The sequence below is a fragment of the Aythya fuligula genome, chromosome 11 (genome assembly GCF_009819795.1).
Source record: "Aythya fuligula isolate bAytFul2 chromosome 11, bAytFul2.pri, whole genome shotgun sequence".
Classification (NCBI taxonomy): domain Eukaryota; kingdom Metazoa; phylum Chordata; class Aves; order Anseriformes; family Anatidae; genus Aythya; species Aythya fuligula.
This window is the reverse complement of record NC_045569.1, coordinates 4,273,755-4,292,728: the sequence shown is the minus strand read 5'-3', so window position 1 is coordinate 4,292,728 and position 18,974 is coordinate 4,273,755. Positions and strand designations below refer to the sequence as shown.

Sequence of the window (18,974 nt, the reverse complement as noted above, 5' to 3'; positions counted from 1 at the left end):
GTACATATTTATTAATGCTATTGTATGAAGTATAAAGCATGAGTAATCTGAGATGATAGTGTTTCTTTATGTAGTTATATTCTGACATAGGAAACAATGGAATTTTGTATATTTGATTTTTTTCAATGTACATACACTGAAGATATTTGATAAAGTTTTGACCATTATAATTTATTAATACAGTTCCAAATCATGCTAAAATCTGCTATACAGTGATTTAAAATCTAAAAATCTCAGGCATTACATGAACAATATGATTTTAATTCAAAAGTTAAAAACTTAGTTGTGCTACAATTGTGTGTAGTACACTAAGCATCATTAAATTACTAGTAATTTTAATTAGTACTCTAAAATGGTTAAACAGCAAAGCATTTTCCAATAGGACATCTTTTCTAGGTGTTATAGTTATTTTGCTTGTCATCAAGTTATAATGGATAGCTCAAGCTTTCTATGTGTTGAGATGTTTTCTAGTTTATGAAGGTTATAAAGTTAGAAGTTCAAAATCTTTGATAATGTTATCTACTCGGGAGTATGTTTACTATTACTTAACTTCACCTTTTCCAGAAATAATTTAGGAAAGATTTAATTGATAGTAGTCACTATTAATGTTTCAAAGCATTTAATTGGAAATTAAAACTCCTTTTTTAAAAGATGTTTCTTTCAAATAGTAACCTTTGTACTTCTAATGAGTAGGCATTCTTACAAAGTTTTCAAGAATTTAAAGTTAACAGTTGCTGTTAATGAAATTGCTCATCGATCACTGAGAGTAGTCTAGCAGATGAACAAAGTGCATTTCAGTTACTCTATCACAACGTCTACGTTTTTGCGTTTTCTTCATCATCCCTGAAACTATCAGGGTATTTAAATTTATGCTTTACATAGCTGTGTGTTTTTAAAATATCTTACTAGATGTGTGGTGTTTTGAGTATGTTTTGGTAAGTAGTTTCTTTTTGTTCTTGCTCACTTTTCTTGTCTCCGAAAGCGATCTTCACATCTCACAAATGTTTTCTCTTGGGCTGGATAAAGGTGAACGTTTTCAATACTTTGAGAACAAAATGTCATTCTAGAAAGAAAATGCAGAATGTAAGTATAATATTATTTTCTAGGGATACTATATGTATAAAAGTGTGCTCTCTAAATACTTTGACTTTTACTGTCTTTATCCTTTGTTTGCTTTCACATGACATCCCAGATTGCACAGAAAGAAAACATTGTTTAAGCAATGCCCATTAAAATCTTGACAAAAACTCCTGCCTCTGCTTATGGCAAAAATGCTTCTAAATAGCATTAGGTTCCTGAAGATACTGCCTGAACTCCCCATATTAATTAACCTTTTTCCAGAATTTCTTAAGTGGTACATCAGTAGTAATTGGCTTGTTCTATGTTATTGACACAGTACTATTGGAGTGGAGTTTCTTGGTTAAAAAAGTGAGTATATCTGACATAAGCTGTGAAAGGGTTTCATACTTTTATCAAGGCAAAAAATCTGTTTTCACACAGCTCTCTAATTTGTACTGTGTAGTATGTTTAATTTCATTTGGCAGCTATGTTGGTACTGATTTGGGATCATCACTTTAAAAACAGCAAGAGATGTTAGAGAAACAATTACTTTTTATGGCAGAGACATGCAAAGTACTGAGTTAGGAGGAGGAAAATACCTACAAAATACATTTACAGAGAGGAAAAAGACTAAGAAAATATGATCCCTCTACTGCCCTTCCTCCCACCCCAACACACATGGATTACCTTATAAAAATCTCTTTAAACTGTCTAATTTGTCTTTTTTGTCAGCATCAAGGAGATGCAGCTTTGCCAATAAGTACTGTTCCACAGAAAGTCTGCAGTAGTTCTAACTGGTGCTGGTAAGAAAGGCACTGCACCAGGGAAAGGCCACCATCTGAGGCTGAGCCAGACTTACAAGGTAAGATGTAGTTTTCTCATACACCTTAATTAAATTGCTGTTAAAAATTCTCAAATGATTAAAGCAGTGGGAATCATTATTAATTTTATTATTCTGTCTTCTGACTGAAATGTCTCTGAAAAAGCAGTTTCAAAAGTGTTAATAGCACTGCAGTATGTAGAGAGCACTACCACACTCAAATTTGTGGATACAGTTCCAAAGCAACTGCGGCAGGGCAGGAAACTACCAGTTTACTTTGCCTTCAGAATATTAAAAAAAGTATATATTGAAAGGCAAATAACTGAGATTTGTCATACTTTGCAAGTAGGAATTTGAATTTGCATGGCCTCAGTGTTGAAATCAATATTTATCTTCTGTTGTATCTTGTTTCTTTGAAATTTCATGTCCTTCTGGAGTGAGATAGCAATTTATGGATAGGATATGATGATCAAATATCACTAACAATTGTGTAGAAAAATTGCAGTGCAGAACTTGAGTTCTTCCTTGTATCTGTTTGCTAACTCCTCTATCCTCTGTTCCTAAGAATAAATAAAATTGTCACCCAAGGTTTCATGCCTTAAATTCAGTTTAAATTCATGTTTTCCACTATTAATTTTTTTACCTTGGATCAAAGAAATTCTTATAAGTCACTTAAAATAATGCGTTGTAATCTGAGACAATAAAATTAAAAAAAATAATAATAATAAAAAAAGAAAATGTCAGAGGTGGTGTGTGGAAAAACTCCTAATAGGTTTGAGTCTGGGGGCTCAGATGATTGTATAAAAAGGATAGCTTGATTGCCAAATGTCTGCTTTATTACAGAATGAAAAATGATGTTTTCATTACACTTACTTCTGCTGTGTTTCCCCTGCTTTCACTCGTATTGTCTTCACTATAAGTCCTGGTCGGCGGGTGCCTTTTCTCCATGGTATTATGGTTTGAACTGTGTCCCAGATATTTTCCCAAACTGCAGTTCCTTCCCATTTGAATTTGATCATTATTAGTTCACCAATATCAGTGTCCAGTGTGATGAGAAAAGAGTAGGTTTTATTCCCATTAATTCCTTCAACACTGCAGCAAACAAAAAAGAATAATGCTATCTCAATGATTATTGATATTATGGATTAAAAAAAAATATCTATTCTCTTTGAAATCAAAGAAAGAACTCTTTCCTCTCTCTTCCCCAGGAGTAACATTACTGTCTCTAGCATACTCTTCCTCTAGTGGTGAAATTTGGCAACTTGCTAAAAGAATAAAAAGACAAAGTAAGAGAAGCTTGGACAAGGGGTGAAGCACCAATGGCAAGACAAAATGTATTCCACAATAGTACTTTTTTATACCTTCTGTCTGCTAGAGCAAAGGCTGGCCCACACTGTTGCCTGTTCACTTGTTAATGCAGATAATGTCTCCATTGTGAGAAATATCCAAAATTCTTTACCTTAATTACAGTGGCCTATTTATGTTTTAACTGATTACTACCCTGTGTTAGCCAAGGGATCAACTGAACATAAGTGGATTATAGCATTATAAGAAACTTCCAATATCACAGGGTTTGTTTCATAGAGATCTTATACCATATTCATGCATTTTTTGTAAATCAAAAATTGTGTTTTTTAAAATTGTGTTTTTTAAGGGGTATGGATGAAGAGAGGGTGATTTCCAGTTCATCTCCAACTAACAGTACTAAATCAGATCATTCACAGCTTGATTATCCAAGTAATATGGTAAATTGGCACCTTGTATTTCACTTCTACAGTGACATGTAATATCAATACTCACAGTGTGATGGGCAGATTTTTAGCATCCTCCTTTGTTCCTGTCAGAGAGATGCTAAAAGTTGGTTCTATCTGCTTGCCTTGGATTTCATTGATGAAGTGGATCTTGAACTGATAATGATAGACTGTAGAAAGGAAAAATTTAGACAGTGACGAGTTAAATGGTCAAAAAAGCAATAGATTTCTCAGACAAAATAATTATGCCTTTCAATGCATCAACTTGACTGATACTTCCATTTTATTTTTAATCAATTTTGTTAAAATTAAAGCTTTGTTTTTTTATTGTTGCTGTGTTGCATTACCCCTAGGGTCTTGGGGCCCCATTGCCCTATTTCAAAGGGAGGGAGGTGGGGAGGAGGAAACCTAGGCAGAGTTCTCTTTTAGAAGAAAACATTCTTCCTTGGGAAATATTTCACCTTTTCTGAACTTTAATTGTTAGAAAGTCTGGCAAGCTCTCTATCCAGCTAGCAAAGAATACTTACGACTGGACTTGATTAGGGATTGTACAGCACAGGTTGAAGACTTTATGCGATTTTGTCAGGCTTTTTCTCTGACTAGCTAGAAAATCTCCCTGCAAAACAGAGGGCTAGTGAACTTTCCTTGACTGCAGAATGATACATTGTGCTTAACACGCATCTGTTAACAATATGACTTTGTTCAAGCACGTTATTCTAAGAAAGTTGTCATTAGTGCTTTGAGGTTTGGTGGTTTCTAGAAGAATAGTGTTTAGGAAAGTCTTTGAACGGGAAAAAAAAAAAAAAAAAAAAAAAAGACATGCTTCTGAGAATAAAGAATGCCTAAGGAATCATCAGTGTACTGAGTATGAGTGGTTTGACATTTAGTAAATTATGAGGAAGAAAAACAAGAAAGAAAAAAAAACACCATACAATTAGAGACCATGTCCACACAAATATTGTCAGCTAGATTTGAAGGTCCAACACTTCTGTCTGGTGATTTACCAGAAGAAAAGATTTGGCAGTAACTGTTTAAATTTACTATGGAAAAGTTGTTGGGTGAGGATGGCACTTTGGTGTGTTCATCTTGAAGATATCCAAGCACGATGGCTCTTTTATTTAGTTTTGACACCAACATCAAATCTACTATTTTCTAAATAAAAGTATTAACAACCAATGCTTTTATTTTACACACCACTTATCAGGATATACTATTTGTATAAAAGTAAAGCCAGGCATTCAATTGTATTGGTGATAGTCAGCTCTAAAGCATTTCTGCAGAGTGAAATGTTGCTTTGCTCTCTGCCAATTGCCTTCTTGACGAAAGTGGTAGATTTACTTGTTAATGAAGGAAACCCTAAGTAACTTTTATTTAACAAAGACCAGAGAGCACTTGGTTAGAATTAAGAGGTGATGTGTTTATCCTTGCACTGTAGTCCAACTACACACGGAAACTACACACTGTTCTGTTAAACATTGTAGCACAGTTGTTTTTGAGAAGAAAGGTGCTCTGTCCTCATTTCTTCTCACCCACTCCATGTTTCACTGATGATGCTACTGCTCTGAGTGGCACAGCTGTCCTACTAAGGGAATAATCTTTTCATGTATAGTTTACAGATAGATTTTTGTAGAGCTCTGAATTCTCACAATGGAAGGTATTCTCTAGAAAAATTATGTTTTTGTATTGTTTCATAGTTACTGCATGTTAGTGAACAATGTATTTTCTTTTGAGAAGGTGCCACTGTGCAGAAAGCAAAATGGATGGTTCTTTGCTGGCAACCACAAAAGCAAACCTGATGAGGACAAAGTGGGCAGACACTTGTTTATGGATCACTTATTACTATCTTGCCTTGCTCTGAGTTTTCTATTCATGTGAAAGTTGATTGCTGTAACATATGTTCTTAATGCCTTATAAAAGCTTAGCCTTTTGCTGTGGTTATTATGATGCTTGCTCTAAGGAAAAAGGTGAGTGTATTTGTATAAAAGCTCTGGTTGACTCAGGGTCCCAATCATGGCCTTATTATGAATGTTAACTTCTTTGTAACAACCGCTTTTTTGTTTGTTTGAGCTGGATTAACAAATGCTTCAGAATATAATCCATTAACTTGAAAAATCGAATGTCACATTTCATGAAGAAATATAAAGCATTGTGAGATTTAATGCTGAGTTTCTCAAATTTCTTCTGTTTGAGTCTTTCTCATGATCTTCAAACATTTTTTTAAGAGTATTACAAAGATCACTTTATACACATCCTCCCGCAGTTGCTGCCTTGTTTTGGAACTTTTATGAAAGGAAACTATTGTCTGGGGGTATTGGTATTTGGGTACATGCCAACAACTTTTTTTCTTAAAGGAAAACCATTTCCAAGCATAAAAGTGAAACATGTTTGAAATGGAAAACAATGCCAACAAGATATAGTTGCAGCTTGTGGTAAAATACCTATCTCCATAGCCAGAGAAAAAAAAATTGCAGAGATGGTATTTCTGTGTCCAGGTGTGTGGTGGTGGATTCAGGTTCATCAGAGCAATGCACTTTCCCAGTTCTGATGGTGACTTAACTGTGCTGCAGCAAAATAACACTGAAAACTAGGCACGGCCTTTAAAAATATGTAAATCTACCACAAGCAGCTTCCTGTGGCATTTAAAAAAAAAAAAAAAAAAAAAAAAAAAAAAGTGTAAGGAGATCCAGCAGGTTCAGCTGCTCTGAGTTTCAGTCAGGGCTGAGCAGATGTCTCTGTGGTCATCACTATGTAGTTCACAGCTGTATGTGGAAGACTTCCAAAATTATTTTAATAGTACATTAATTTTAATAATTTTAATCTGTGGTATTGCAGTTGAGCACCAGGCACTGTGGGGAAACGAGCTGTGTAATAGAAGCAGGATCATTTTACACTTCTCCTCAGGATCCCTCTGGGCCCCCTTTCTGGCTGTGCCCTGCTGAAGGGGCAGGCCTTGGTGTGAGGCGCTGAGGGGAACCCGTTTGGTGGTTCTGGGTTGGGGGAACCTGAGGAAGACGGGCTGTTGTGGTGAGCGGGCTGTGGGATGGCACCAGCCTGAGGGGCCCAGGCAGCGTCTCCTCCATGCCTGGTGGCCTGTGGCTGTGAGCGGTGCCCTGAGCCAGGGGCCAGGCGGCCATTTCGTGCTGCCTGCCTCAGCCTCATGACTGCCATGGGAGGAGGTGGTGAGGGGAAGCATGACGCACTGAAAGTCCCTGCACCAAAAATAACTTGGAAGAAAGACATCCTGCTGTTGGTCACACACGGTCCTGCTTTAAAACGTATGTAAAACCTCCTGGTGGCCTGTGGAGGTCTGCTCAACAGCAGGAGTGGCCTTGTGGGCTCCCTGACAACCGAGGGTTAACTGGCCTGCAGCCAGGCCTGGGCCATTTTGTGAGGAGATGGGCAGATGGGCGTCATTTCCCTGTCAGACTGCATCCTTCTATCTGATTGTGCAGGCAGTATGGATTCTCTCTTTGAGCCTAGATAGTTATGGTGCTCTTGACGAAATAATTTAATAGAGATAAAGCCTGGAGTACCGGTCACTTTTAGTGCCACAGTTCTGCCCTGTTAAAGGCCATCTATTCTGCTCTCTGTCCATTGTCTGAAAAGTAATAATTTGTGTGTAGCCTTGTAGACCATCTACAGACAAAATTTGGGCAAAGTTGGAAGAGAAGGTTTTACAGGCTTCTCAGAGCAATTGTGCTTCTTTGACTTGGCTGTATAGCTCCATATGCTGTAAGCAATTCACACAAGCCAGTTATAGGAAAATCCTGTAGATCAGGGCCCTAAGCAGCCCCGAGGCCCCAAAGCAGCTCTGAGGCCCCAGAGCCACAGCAAGCTTTTTCCTGTAAAAATATTAAGAGTCAAGATCTTGATGAAAGGGCATCAGGAAATCCTACTGGGATTCTTAATTGTCTCAGCAAATTGATTATTACCATAGATTTTATAAGCTTTAATAAATGAGTAAACAGAATCACAAAGCCTAGGCTCATTATCCCATTTTGTTATCAGTCTGGAGACTGCAACAGGCATTCCCACGAACCTTTGAAAGGCATACGTGCTCTTGTTTTCAAAAAGAGCCGTCTGCTTTTTGGGAGCCGTTCCTCCCTGATGTTGTAGCCCAATGTGTTGCACCGGTTCTTCCTACAGCTGAGGCACATTCCTTTGTCAAAAGTGTTGATGTCGTTGCACCAGTATGCTGTGCTTTGCTTGTCGTTGTGAAGCAGAGAGTCGATGAACAAATGAACTGACCTCTCATGGGCACATTTCACGGTTTGAGTGATGCCTGAAAAAAACATGACCAGTAATTTTGCATGCCCTTTTTAGCATTCCAACTACAGAGCAGCTAACTGTTCGTATATCTTACTGTTCTTCTCACATCCTTCATGCTTACTAAAACCTCATGAATTTGTCTCAGAAGTCATACATGTAACAACCATACTTCTGGGATCATCCAAAGATAGCTCGGCTGAACCAACAGGTTAATAAAATTGAATAATTTGCTGCTTAAATTTTAGTCTGCCTGTACAAGACTCTAACTATGAGCCTTGATTTCATTGTCATGGCTGTTCAGTTAATAATGAAATACAGTATGAGACTACATGCAGTCTTTCACCATACAGTATTAAAGGCAGCAGTCTCATTCTGAATGATTGAATACTAACTTTTGGATGCTTACATGGTAAAGTCACTTTGGCCTCATCAGATTGACAGACTCATGTTGAATTTTGCTAGCTGCTACTACTGGGGAAAAAGCAAAAAATGTATTAAATACATTATATGTATTAAGTACATAGATATGCTTTTAAGAAAAATACATGTTTTCCTCTTTTTCTAAAAGGAAATTTTACTTTTAAAAGATTTCAAATTAGAATTTAATGTTCATTTTTAATTGAAAAAAAAATATAAAAATCAAATGAAAAATGGAAAAAAAATAAAATTATGAAAGTTATTCTGTGCAATTGGGATATGTCACTGTGGATTTTTTATACACGTCTTCACTGATAAGGTTTCTAGACTTTCACATTTACTGTGAATTATTTTCTAAGATGGTCTACTTTTATATAGTGTGATAGTTGAGAAATTTTTGCAGTGTGTTATGCTCCTTGTACTCTTCTTTTTTTGTTGTTGTTCATGTTTGTTTGTTTGTTGTTCAGTGAAAAGTTCTGTTTGTCACAGTGCATCAGTACCTTTACCTTTTTTCAGTATGTTGCATCAGTTTCTCTGTACATTTATGTTCAGGTACATTGGAACTCATCTTCTATAAATATAAACCCTATAAACCTGGAACGCTGGTAGTTGAGTCCCAGAAAAAGCATCACCCGCTGTGCAGTTGAAGGACAGTGACGTGGGAAAAGGTGAATAAAGGTGAGTAGTACAGCCCTGTGTCTTGATTTGAAATAATTAATTGCACACTAGATGAATCTGGCTTAATTAGAATAAGTTTTCTCATTTCCTCTACCACCACAACAAATACCTTTTGAAAATTATTCAAAAGTGCTTGACACCAGGGTGCTCACTGCCTGATTTTCAGAAGTCCTAGGCAGCCACGTTTCTTACCAGTCAGTAAGAACAATTGGAACCCAATACATGTAAAAATCACCAAATTCTAGAAAAGAAACTTCCTTGCATATAAGGCAAGACAATTCTCCCATTAGATACTGTTTTAAGACCACAGGTCTATGCAGTTTCCCCAACATGCCGTTAGTCCAGCTACAGCGCTGCTTCCCTCATGGCCCAATTTGTTCTTACCAGTGATTCCATATTGTGCAATGTGGTTGTAGACATGCATGATGTGACAGCCAGGCTGAAAGGTGCCTCCGTTGGGATAAAAGTCAAAATGGGCCACAGGCTGTTTGATGCCGACGCTGAGACCCATGTGCTGTTTAGTGAATGTATGAATTGCATCTACGAAGTTTGCATCATCTGGAGATAAACGGTCTGTTGGTGACATTCCTTCAAACAAGGGGCCAGCAGGGTCAAGGCCTACAATAAATGCAAATAATCCAATTGTGATGTAGTACAGGTGGATTTTTCCTATACTGTTTTGAGAAAAGACTCTGATAAATATTTAAAAACATACAGTGCTGGTAGTTTACAAGGTCTTTCACTGACAAAAACAATGGTAGGAACACTTGTACTGTGTGGTGTACATGGTTACACCAAAAGGTAAAATAAACACAGGCGCTGTAATAAACAGTAACTGCTGCATGCACAAGGACACAGGCTCAGAGATAGATATGTTTGTTATAGACAAACCATGCTTGCTACTGCTTTGTCTTTTGAGGGATGTTTACTTAATTTTGTTCTTTGATACTCTAGAGGTCATGCATTTCAGAGGCTCTTTTGAAGACAGCAGTCCCACAACAAGGGTGACTTTTAGCCCACATTTGAGACTTGTAATTTTATAAAACTTCACTTGTTGACTCAAGAGCTCTGTCTGGTAGATGCTGTTTATAATAGTTTCTCAGTGTTAAAAGATTTCAAATTATTACAGTGTTCAGGAAAATAATATTCCAGTTAGAGATGTTGATTTTAGTCTACTGGATGCTTCTGTATAGGGCCCTTTTTGGGAACTGATTTATGGAAAAAGACTTCCTGCATAGTTTAAAGCTGCTTTTTAGTTTTGAGAAGAAGCAACTAAATTTGAGATTCTTCAGCTGGTATTATGGAGTAATGTACTTGCATTGATGTAACAGGACAAGACTAATAGCAGAGGATACAAGTAGAGATGCCACCCCAAAGTCATGCCTTTTCCTTTTAATAGCTTTAATCAGTGTGATTTTTTTTCAGCTTGTTACAAGTTGGAATAATTTTTGATGAAAAATGCATAAATTTGTAATAATAAATTAATGGTTTTGTTTAGCCATTATTAAGGCTTTACGTACTAATATGGTCTGAACAATCTGTGCTGCTGAGCTCAAGTTCTTCAGTGCGTACACAGGTGTAATATCATGACGTATCACGTAAAATAAGCTTCTTGGCATGCAGGCACCATCACAAGAACTGACTGAGCAAGGGACTATGGAATGGTGAATCAGGTCACAACTGGGACTTGAAGCTATCCAAGGAAGGTAGGGCTGGGGAAGGCAGCGTGAGCTGGAGGCAGGACTACTGAGAGTAGCCAAGGTTGGGTGGAAGCTTGAAGTGGATGTTACCTTATTTCTAAATCTTTCATTGTAATGGCAAACCCCAAGAGGGACTTGCGTTTGGACTTTAGATAATGTGTGGATTATGTTTTGGTCGTGCAGGGACACAGTGTCAGATACTGTAAGTTCTTAAGGCCAATTAACACGAAAGAGATTTTGTTTCAGGAAGATGCTTAGGATCTTGTTCTCCGGATAGTTTGGGGTTATTGGTCTGACCCAAACCTTGGATCTAACTTTTTGTTTTGTTTTTGTTGATGGTGGGTTTTCTGTTGTTGTTTTGGTTTATCCCCCCATTGCTTTTTTCTTTTATTTTCTTGTGTACAAATTAAAATGCTGCATTTCTAATCTCTTCCAGTATTAGATCATGAACAAATGCATCTATCTTTAAGGGAACAGTAAAGTTATTTACATTCTTCTGTTTATTAAAATCAATCCTTGTTAAATGCTTTCTCGCAACACACACAAGGTGGTATGTATTTGCAGTGCATGCAGTTAGTTGTAAATGGCTTTCCATGCATGGTTTCCTTGGGTTTTAAAATATTATGCAAGTGGATTAAGTTGCCTATCCATGTGAATATTTTAACTTTGGAGAGGATGCTGTTAGAAAAGGTGTCTACATACATTAATTTAGTTAGGGCCATGAGCCTAAAAAGACTTCATAAATTAAATGCAAGCTTTTAGCCAGCAGCTATAGGTAAATTTCCAGCAAAAGTAACACCGTCAGTGTGATTTATAAAAATAGGATTGAAGAGTTCTTAGTTCTAATATAAACTATAATATGCCAAATATCTGTGTAATGTATGCAAAGAAATCAGTTGTCTGTTAAGCTTATTAAAGTAAGTAGTTTTTTGTTTTGTTTTGTTTTTTACCTGTAATTCTTCCAATCTTGGTTGTACCACTGATATAACTGCCGGCAAACCCTGAAACATGAGCTCCTAGGCTGTACCCAATTAGATGAACATTGCTTCTGGAAAATTGAATGGATTCCTGGAAGATAACAGCAGCTTGATTTAGATGGAGAAAATGTAAAAGGTAAACTAGTAAAATAGTTACTACAAGCCAGGTATACCATGAATTATAACCCAAGAAATTTGTACGTATGTTGATGCTGGAGGTGAAATGAGGTGTTTGGATCATGCACTAAATTTCTTTGCTGGCTGTGTGTTATTCTTTGCCTCCTTCTTATGCATCAGGAAAATGCATCTGGGCATTGCTGCTTATGTGGTATGCTCAGGAAAGCCATAAACAGAAATAGTAGGGTTTTTGTTGCTGTTGGTTGCAAATGATGCAAATGTGCATTGCCTTTTGTATGCAGCATTTACTTTCCTATGACTGTAATGTGGATATAATCTATATGGCCTTTAATTTCAGTGTAAAACACTTTTATAGAAGTGTATCGCTTCTTTTGCCTGAGATATTAATATATGCCAAATTAGAAGCCAAAGTATCACAACATTGTTCTGACATGCTAAGTGATACGGTGATGATATTTCTTGGACTGATTTTTACAAAACTGGGTATCTGTTGTGAAACAAACCTAAGAAGCATTGGCCTCAGGCCCTTCTTTCTACCTAATCAATACTATCTAGTTCTTAAGCTGTCCACCTGAGCAGTGTAGCTCAAATTTGTTCTGGCTTGTAAAGAAAAATGTGTAATATTTTTCTTGCAGGAAAGGCAAACCTCTGTTTTAATTTCAGTGTGGATACTGCCTGTCCCAGTGGAGAGCTTTTTCAGTCTCAATACCTATCTGTTGTGAAGATGAGGTGAAAGCTGACAACCTTCTTAGAGATCAGAATATCCATAATGACTTTCTTGGCAGCTGTTATTGAGATGGCTGTTATTGAGACTGTTATTGATCATGCCCTGTTTACTCTTACACTAGGAGTGCTAAGATTTACTTTATTTTTATACTTAATTAAAATGTTGCACAGTGCTGCAGCTTTTGTTACATCCGCTGAGGATATTTCAAATCAGGTTGAAGCACAGTGGAAAGATAGTTGCAGGAGGGTTTTTTTTAACTTTTAAACACTTGAAGGGGTGCTTCTCAATGGAATTAACCTTTACTACTTGAACACTCTCAGTTGAGTGGTGTAAAAAGTTATGGCATATTTAAATCCTGGAAGATATCATGGTACAAGAGAAGATACCTCCAATGCTATAGCAAACAGTCACTTATTCAAGCCTCGATTTTATTTTATTTTTATTTTTTGCTGACACTGGAGAAATCACAGACTATCTTTATTGTTGACAATGTTGTGTATCCTGGGAACTGAACAAAGTCCACCTTTTGATTCATTCAATAATTAAACAGCTTCAAAATATGATTTTAAGTCTCTAGCAACTTACACTACATTTGAGCAAGAGCTAAGCTCTCTTGTCACAAGGAAGAATGGTGACTCTGTCTCTTCTGCCTTTTCCTTTGTGCCTGCTGTCCCTAACTGGCTATATTGTCTGGTAACTCCTATCCCTGTCTTTTCCATTGAAAGCAGCTTAGTCCTTCAGTGGAATTTGCTGCAAACCTTTCATCTTTGCAGCGTATTTCCCATCTACCCTAGACCTCACCACATTTAAATTAATGTATTAAAAATTTCATTGTAAGGTACAGAAATATAACCTCATTCCAAGTCAGGTAGCTTGAATGGATAGGTGAAATACAAGTTGCGTAGGGTACATGCTTCATATGTGCAAGTCTCTTTCTAGTGTTTTGCTCTCTGTGCTTTCAAAAATCGTGCTGGAGACCAGTGATCCCTTGCAGACTCTTTTATAACATTTCTAGTCTGGCAGCTGCAGGTATAGCTAAAACTGCTGTAAGACATGGCCTCTGCTTCCTACCTAGTGGGAGTTTTGATGAGTAGTCACTAGATTAGCATGGCTCTATGCTCATTACTGCCTCTGTGCCATCTGCTTTGCTATGTATATCTGTGCTCCTAAAATGTCCACCTTTACACTCGATCACCAAGCTATTATTTTAGAATAATCTATGGGAAACTAAGGCAAAAATCTAACATGATGTCATGCTCAAATTCTGCATTAGGCATAGGTCACATAACCTTGTGCTGAACTAGCTACTTGCAAATGCCAGCGTGCCTATTTGCGAAGTGTGGAACTTGCTCTGACTTTCTTCTACTAACCAGGTTCTGAACTTGAAATATTGAGTAGCTTTATAATGCAAAGAATGCCAGCTCTCTGCACACATGCTAATTGAAAAACTGAAGTAGCATGAAATGATCTCAACTGTAAAGACACATCAAAGTATTCTAATAAAAAAGACTACTTGCTTTTTTTCTCTAGAATGATAAAAATTTTTTAGTCATATGAAAATTGATGGAAGAAAAATGTACAGCGTATTGCAGAAACGTAAGTGATTGCAATGAACAGCATTAGCCAGCAGAGTATTTCAGAAAGGTGTTAGAAGCATAAGAGCAGGTAAATAGGTCTTTTCAAAAGAAACACGTTTTGACCTGGGTGCCCTTACCTCCAGCCATTCCAGGAAGTCTGCTATCTCCTGCCCTATGTGGCGGGTGTTCTGTACAGCAATGGGATAGTGCTGGTGAGCAAATGTAAGCCAATCTGCAATGATCACGTTAATTTGTTTATCCTGAGACTTCAGAGCTGCTGCCATTTTCCAAATCCAGTCTTCTAATATCCCATCCACCTGTTTTGTTTTGTTTTTTTTTTTTTTAAAAAAAAAAAAAAAAAGTCTTAAGAAAAAGCAGTGTCTAACAAATATTCTGTGTGAAAAGCTCAAGGAAACATAAAACATAAAATAAACAAGGTGAGTTAGTTCTGATAAATAGATTTTAGGGGCTTCAACATGCTTCATTGCTGAGAATCCTTGATTTTGGGTGGAGAAAAATCAAGAATTTATATGAACTGTATAATATTTTAGGTAGATTGATGTGAGCTCTTATCAATGAAATTATGTCCTTAAATATTCTTACAGATCCTGAGATAATTGGTATTAGTGATTAAAAAGAAAGACAGAAATGCCCAGCTACTTTCTGATTTCAGTAAGGAGCAGCTGTCCCTGTAAATTTAAGCTGAAGGGAAAAATGAGGAAAGCTGAAGTGTTGCAGACCAGTGAGTGTTTGCCTTCTATATTTGTTCTGTTATGAAATCCTCTTTTTTCAAGGACTGGATCAAACTTTCTTTATTGCTTCCAATTTGAAGGACCAGAATTACTATTTAATAAATCTCAGATTTAAGCTGAGCTGGTTGTGCATATTTCCTCAATCAATGGAACATACTAATCTCTTCTGGTCTTTTAACAGAATTTGGATGTGTTGGCTTTGGGTTTCCAAACATACTTCTTTCTCTAAGAGCCTAATACTTCTGTAGATTAAGTTAATGTGAATGTCGAGTGTCAATGGCAGCAGCCTCAGCTCCATAGTTCTTTGAGAAGGGTATAGGCTTTAAACAAATTCTTGTTTGGGAGGCTTGGCTAAATGAATCTGGGCAATATTCCATCTCTGCTGTTACACGCACTGAGAGTTATGCACATCAAGTGTGTTGTTCAAGGTTTCTTTGACTGTGCATTTGCAGTGACCCAGTTGTATTTTGCCATCTTAAGTGATGACATTGGTTCTATGAGAATCAAAGATCTGTTCAAAGGACATGACTTCCTATCCTTTCTTTTCTTTTATTTCTTCTCCAGCTGAAATCAGATCAAAATTCACTGTAGCATAGCAATTCTGTTCATTTGAAGAAGGTTTTTGGTGGATTTTTTTTAACCATTTGAAGTAGTTCAGTGGTAATTCATTGACATTCAGGGCTTCAATTTCAGCAGAAAAAGCTTATAGAGATGTTCTCTTTAAAGCTGTACCTATGAGAAAGATGTGGGGAGATTGTGTGCGCTTTTTTCAGTAAGCGCACACAAAGCTTATCTGGCAGTAAACATATCAGAGAAATGAAACTATATTTCAGTCCTCCAGAGGCACAGCACATTAATTCAGCTGCTTGTTCGAACTCTGGCTTTAAACCAGGGATGAATCTAATTCCTGACATGGGACTCCCATATGAAAAATTGCTTGTTGAGTGTTCCTTCAGAATCTCAGTGGGGAACATCCACTTTGTAGTATTTCTAGCCATGATTGCTACTAGGGAAATCCACCATATTTCAGATCCCAGTCTTTCTTCCAAAGTTGCTTTTGGCACTAGCATAATGAAGAGGAAAGTATATCAAATCAGGTGTAGTTCGAATTTAAAAAAAAAAAATGTGAGTTCATACCGACCAGCCATGGACTATCATCACCAGAGGAAGAGAGGCATTGAAACTGCATTTGTCAAGAGTCTCCAACTGATTGAACAAAATCTGACATCCTTCTTCAGTTTTATCTGTATAGAGTTGAAATTTGGTTTCTAAGCTTTGCTGATCTTTCTTTGTTCTGGTGTACTCAGTCTGAGATCCCAGTGCCTCTGAAATGAAATTCATAATAACAGTCAGAATAGGATGGAATCTAAAACCTGGAGTAGTTACTAATGAGATAGTTTATAAAATAAAGTAAACTAGTAAGACTCTAGCTACATGTAATAGCTACCTACTCCAGATGGCTCTAAACTGTACATTAGGTTAAAAAGTGTTTGCTTTTGATGCTTGAGGTGGTCCAGGTGTGCATCCGAGTCCATCTATTTGAACAATAACAAACTATTCGAGAACATAATAAACTATTCTTCTAAAAGCATGTAAGCCTTTATTCTGCAAGCACGTTTGGTGATGGGATACTCCCGTGATTATGTTTTTGCAGTAGTGGCATCTTATACAGCACAAAGAACCCTAACATGAAAGCATTCTGGTTTTAGATTGGGCTATTTTTGCCAAATGTCAATCTTGTTAGAAACTTGATTCAAGTTTTTATTTTGGTACAGTAAAAAACATGATCCAAGCAGCATATTTAATTTGGTTCAGTGAATGATTATCCTGGCAATAAAGCCCCCAAACTGAACTGAACTGGATGTGCACTGTTTTCCTTCTTACACTAATTATTGTACATTCAAAGTAATGCCAGACGATGTTATGTTTCATAGCTAGGAAATATTAGAGAATCCCTTCAGCCAAGTTAGAAATCTCTTCAGCCATCGACAAGAGCTGGAATTGAAAAATCTTCAAAGTTAGTGAAGGTTTGGGCATGAAAATTCTTAGCTTCAGCGTTTAATGTTTTTCTTTAATGGCACTTCTGTGATAGCTATTTAGGCTAAGAGTGATAATTTCTCAGTTAAAAAGTCTACTTAGGAGCATTTCTATTGGATTTTTTGCTGGGAGAGGACTGCTTCTGATGAGAGTAATATCAGGAGAAGGTGAAGATCTAGCTAAAGAACAGAAAATTGGAAAGAGGTTTAATGATGTTGGTATTCTTAACCTCTAATGACTTCAGGGCTTGGTGAGTAGTCTACACAAAAATAAGCACTGTGCTCCATTTTTTAGTACAAAAAGAAAAACACAAAAAATACGTAATTTGTCTGTTCCTTTGTACACATCTTTTCTTTGGTTTATGCCTTATTTTCACCTTTTCTCAGTGCTTGTTACAATGCTAAGACATTTTGTCACTCTCTATTGTTTGTACATACTACAGAAAGAAATCATAAAAAGCTGCTTTCTTTATACATCCACTGTGAAAATGTTTTTGTTGCTTTAATGGATTAGCTTTTGGCTTGCCAAAAGCAAAGTAAGTCTGAGAGAGGGAATTAAAAATACAGTTTAAACTTCATGGCTGTCAAAAGTGAAAATTTCCAATAGGATCTATTGTGGTAATAGACAAAGAACTGCTTCAACCTATTAATCCATGTAATGACTTGGAGAAAGAAATATTGTCTAAAGAGGTTGGCTGCTATAACACTTCAGCTAAAAATGTCATGCCAGTGACTCAGTGACATGATCAAAGGGAGCTGCAAAGTTTCATAGGTCAGTTTGCAAAAACTGTAAAATAAAACTGCTGAAAATTTGCCTGAACTAGTTGCAGCTGAGAGTGCCAAGGTCATCTCCAACTCCAAGAAGTTTCCTTTTGGAAAAGTAGCTCTTACCTAGATTGAGTGACTTGCTGGCTGACTTCCCTGGTTCTCTGAAGATCTTAGTCCAACATGAATCCTTCAGGAAAGTCAGCCCAGCATGGGCACAGTAATCCATGTGCTATGATAAATTAGCTTTGTGCAGAGCAGCATGGTAATCACAAGCAAGAAAAGTTGTTATGACTTCTTGATGCCCCAGAGGAGATTCAGCCTTTTACCTTTCCTTTGTGTCTATGAGATCTGGTAAGACTGCAACTGAAGACTGTCTTTGTAAATACCACTTAATTTGAAGGTAGCAAGGTTTCTTGTATAACATGTTGAGATTGGTTTTGGTAGAGGAACCAAAATGCTATTAGATTTGAGCTGGGATAATTACGTTGATTGTTTGTTTGTTTGTTTGTTTGCTGAAAGGAAACCAAAGGACTGATTCCCAGTTGAACAAAAACATTTTTATCATCTGAGATTATAAAGGAAAAAAAAAAAAAGAGAGAGAGAGAAAAGAAATTAAAAAAAAAAAAAAGACCTATGTTCCTGGTAGTGGTCGCTCTAGTAGCCATCTGAATGCTATGCACATTGGCATGTGCAAGGTAGAAATTCATTTATTGTTTCCCGCTACCTTATTCCCATTATTAGAGTTTATTGCCTTAGGTGATTGCAGTCCTGCTTCTAATAACTCCAAACTAAGAAGAAAGGACCATGTGAAGAATAATAAGAAAGCTACTAAATGTGAAGAAACAATTTCTGACTTGGATTGAATCACCTCAGCAGATGAGAAGTTACGTGTTTTTCTTAACTGCAGAATTTTTGGTTCTACTTTTGCCTACTTTACTGGAAAGTATGCAAAGGTCTGTACACTGGCAATGATTTGAAACCATGAAATATTGTATGCTTTTTTGGGAGAAAGAGATCCAGAATCTAAGTATTAGTTTCTGCATCATGTTTGAATGGGTATAAAAGTGCCACACTAAAATACCTGTTTCATGTCACAAAATCTGCCTGAAGATGTCTTGGGAATGAGAATGACAAAATACTGTGGAACTATTTAATGTTAGGAGCAAAATTTTAATGGTTGCTAAATCATAGGTTTTAAATTAATCTCACAGTACAGCATTAAAACCTTTGATTTAAATTATCATTCCCAATTACGGAAAGTGATTTTTTTTCTGAGAAAAATGAGGTTCGGCATCCTTCTTCCTG

The 18,974-nt window shown here is 36.8% G+C and overlaps 1 protein-coding gene across 1 annotated transcript; it reads right to left on the bottom strand.

The window, feature by feature from the left end:
- Positions 1-623: 623 nt before the first annotated feature.
- LIPC (lipase C, hepatic type) lies at positions 624-17,895 on the bottom strand. The gene is made up of 9 exons (XM_032194949.1): positions 17,793-17,895; positions 16,003-16,190; positions 14,251-14,430; positions 11,645-11,762; positions 9,379-9,612; positions 7,670-7,912; positions 3,680-3,800; positions 2,753-2,971; positions 624-1,063 (listed from the first exon to the last, which is right to left on the bottom strand). Exons 1-9 carry the CDS (start codon positions 17,893-17,895, stop codon positions 961-963), a joined length of 1,509 nt encoding a protein of 502 aa, XP_032050840.1. The 3' UTR covers positions 624-960.
- Between the last annotated feature and the right edge of the window lie 1,079 nt (positions 17,896-18,974).

Coding starts and splice junctions, on each gene's coding strand:
- LIPC (XM_032194949.1), bottom strand. CDS start 17,895: ATGGATTACTGTGCCCATGCTGGGCTGACTTTCCTGAAGGATTCATGT. Junction 7,913..9,378: donor TGCACAATATGGAATCACTG/GTAAGAACAAAT, acceptor TGTTTTTTTCAG/GCATCACTCAAACCGTGAAA. Junction 2,972..3,679: donor AAAAATCTGCCCATCACACT/GTGAGTATTGAT, acceptor TGTTTGCTGCAG/TGTTGAAGGAATTAATGGGA.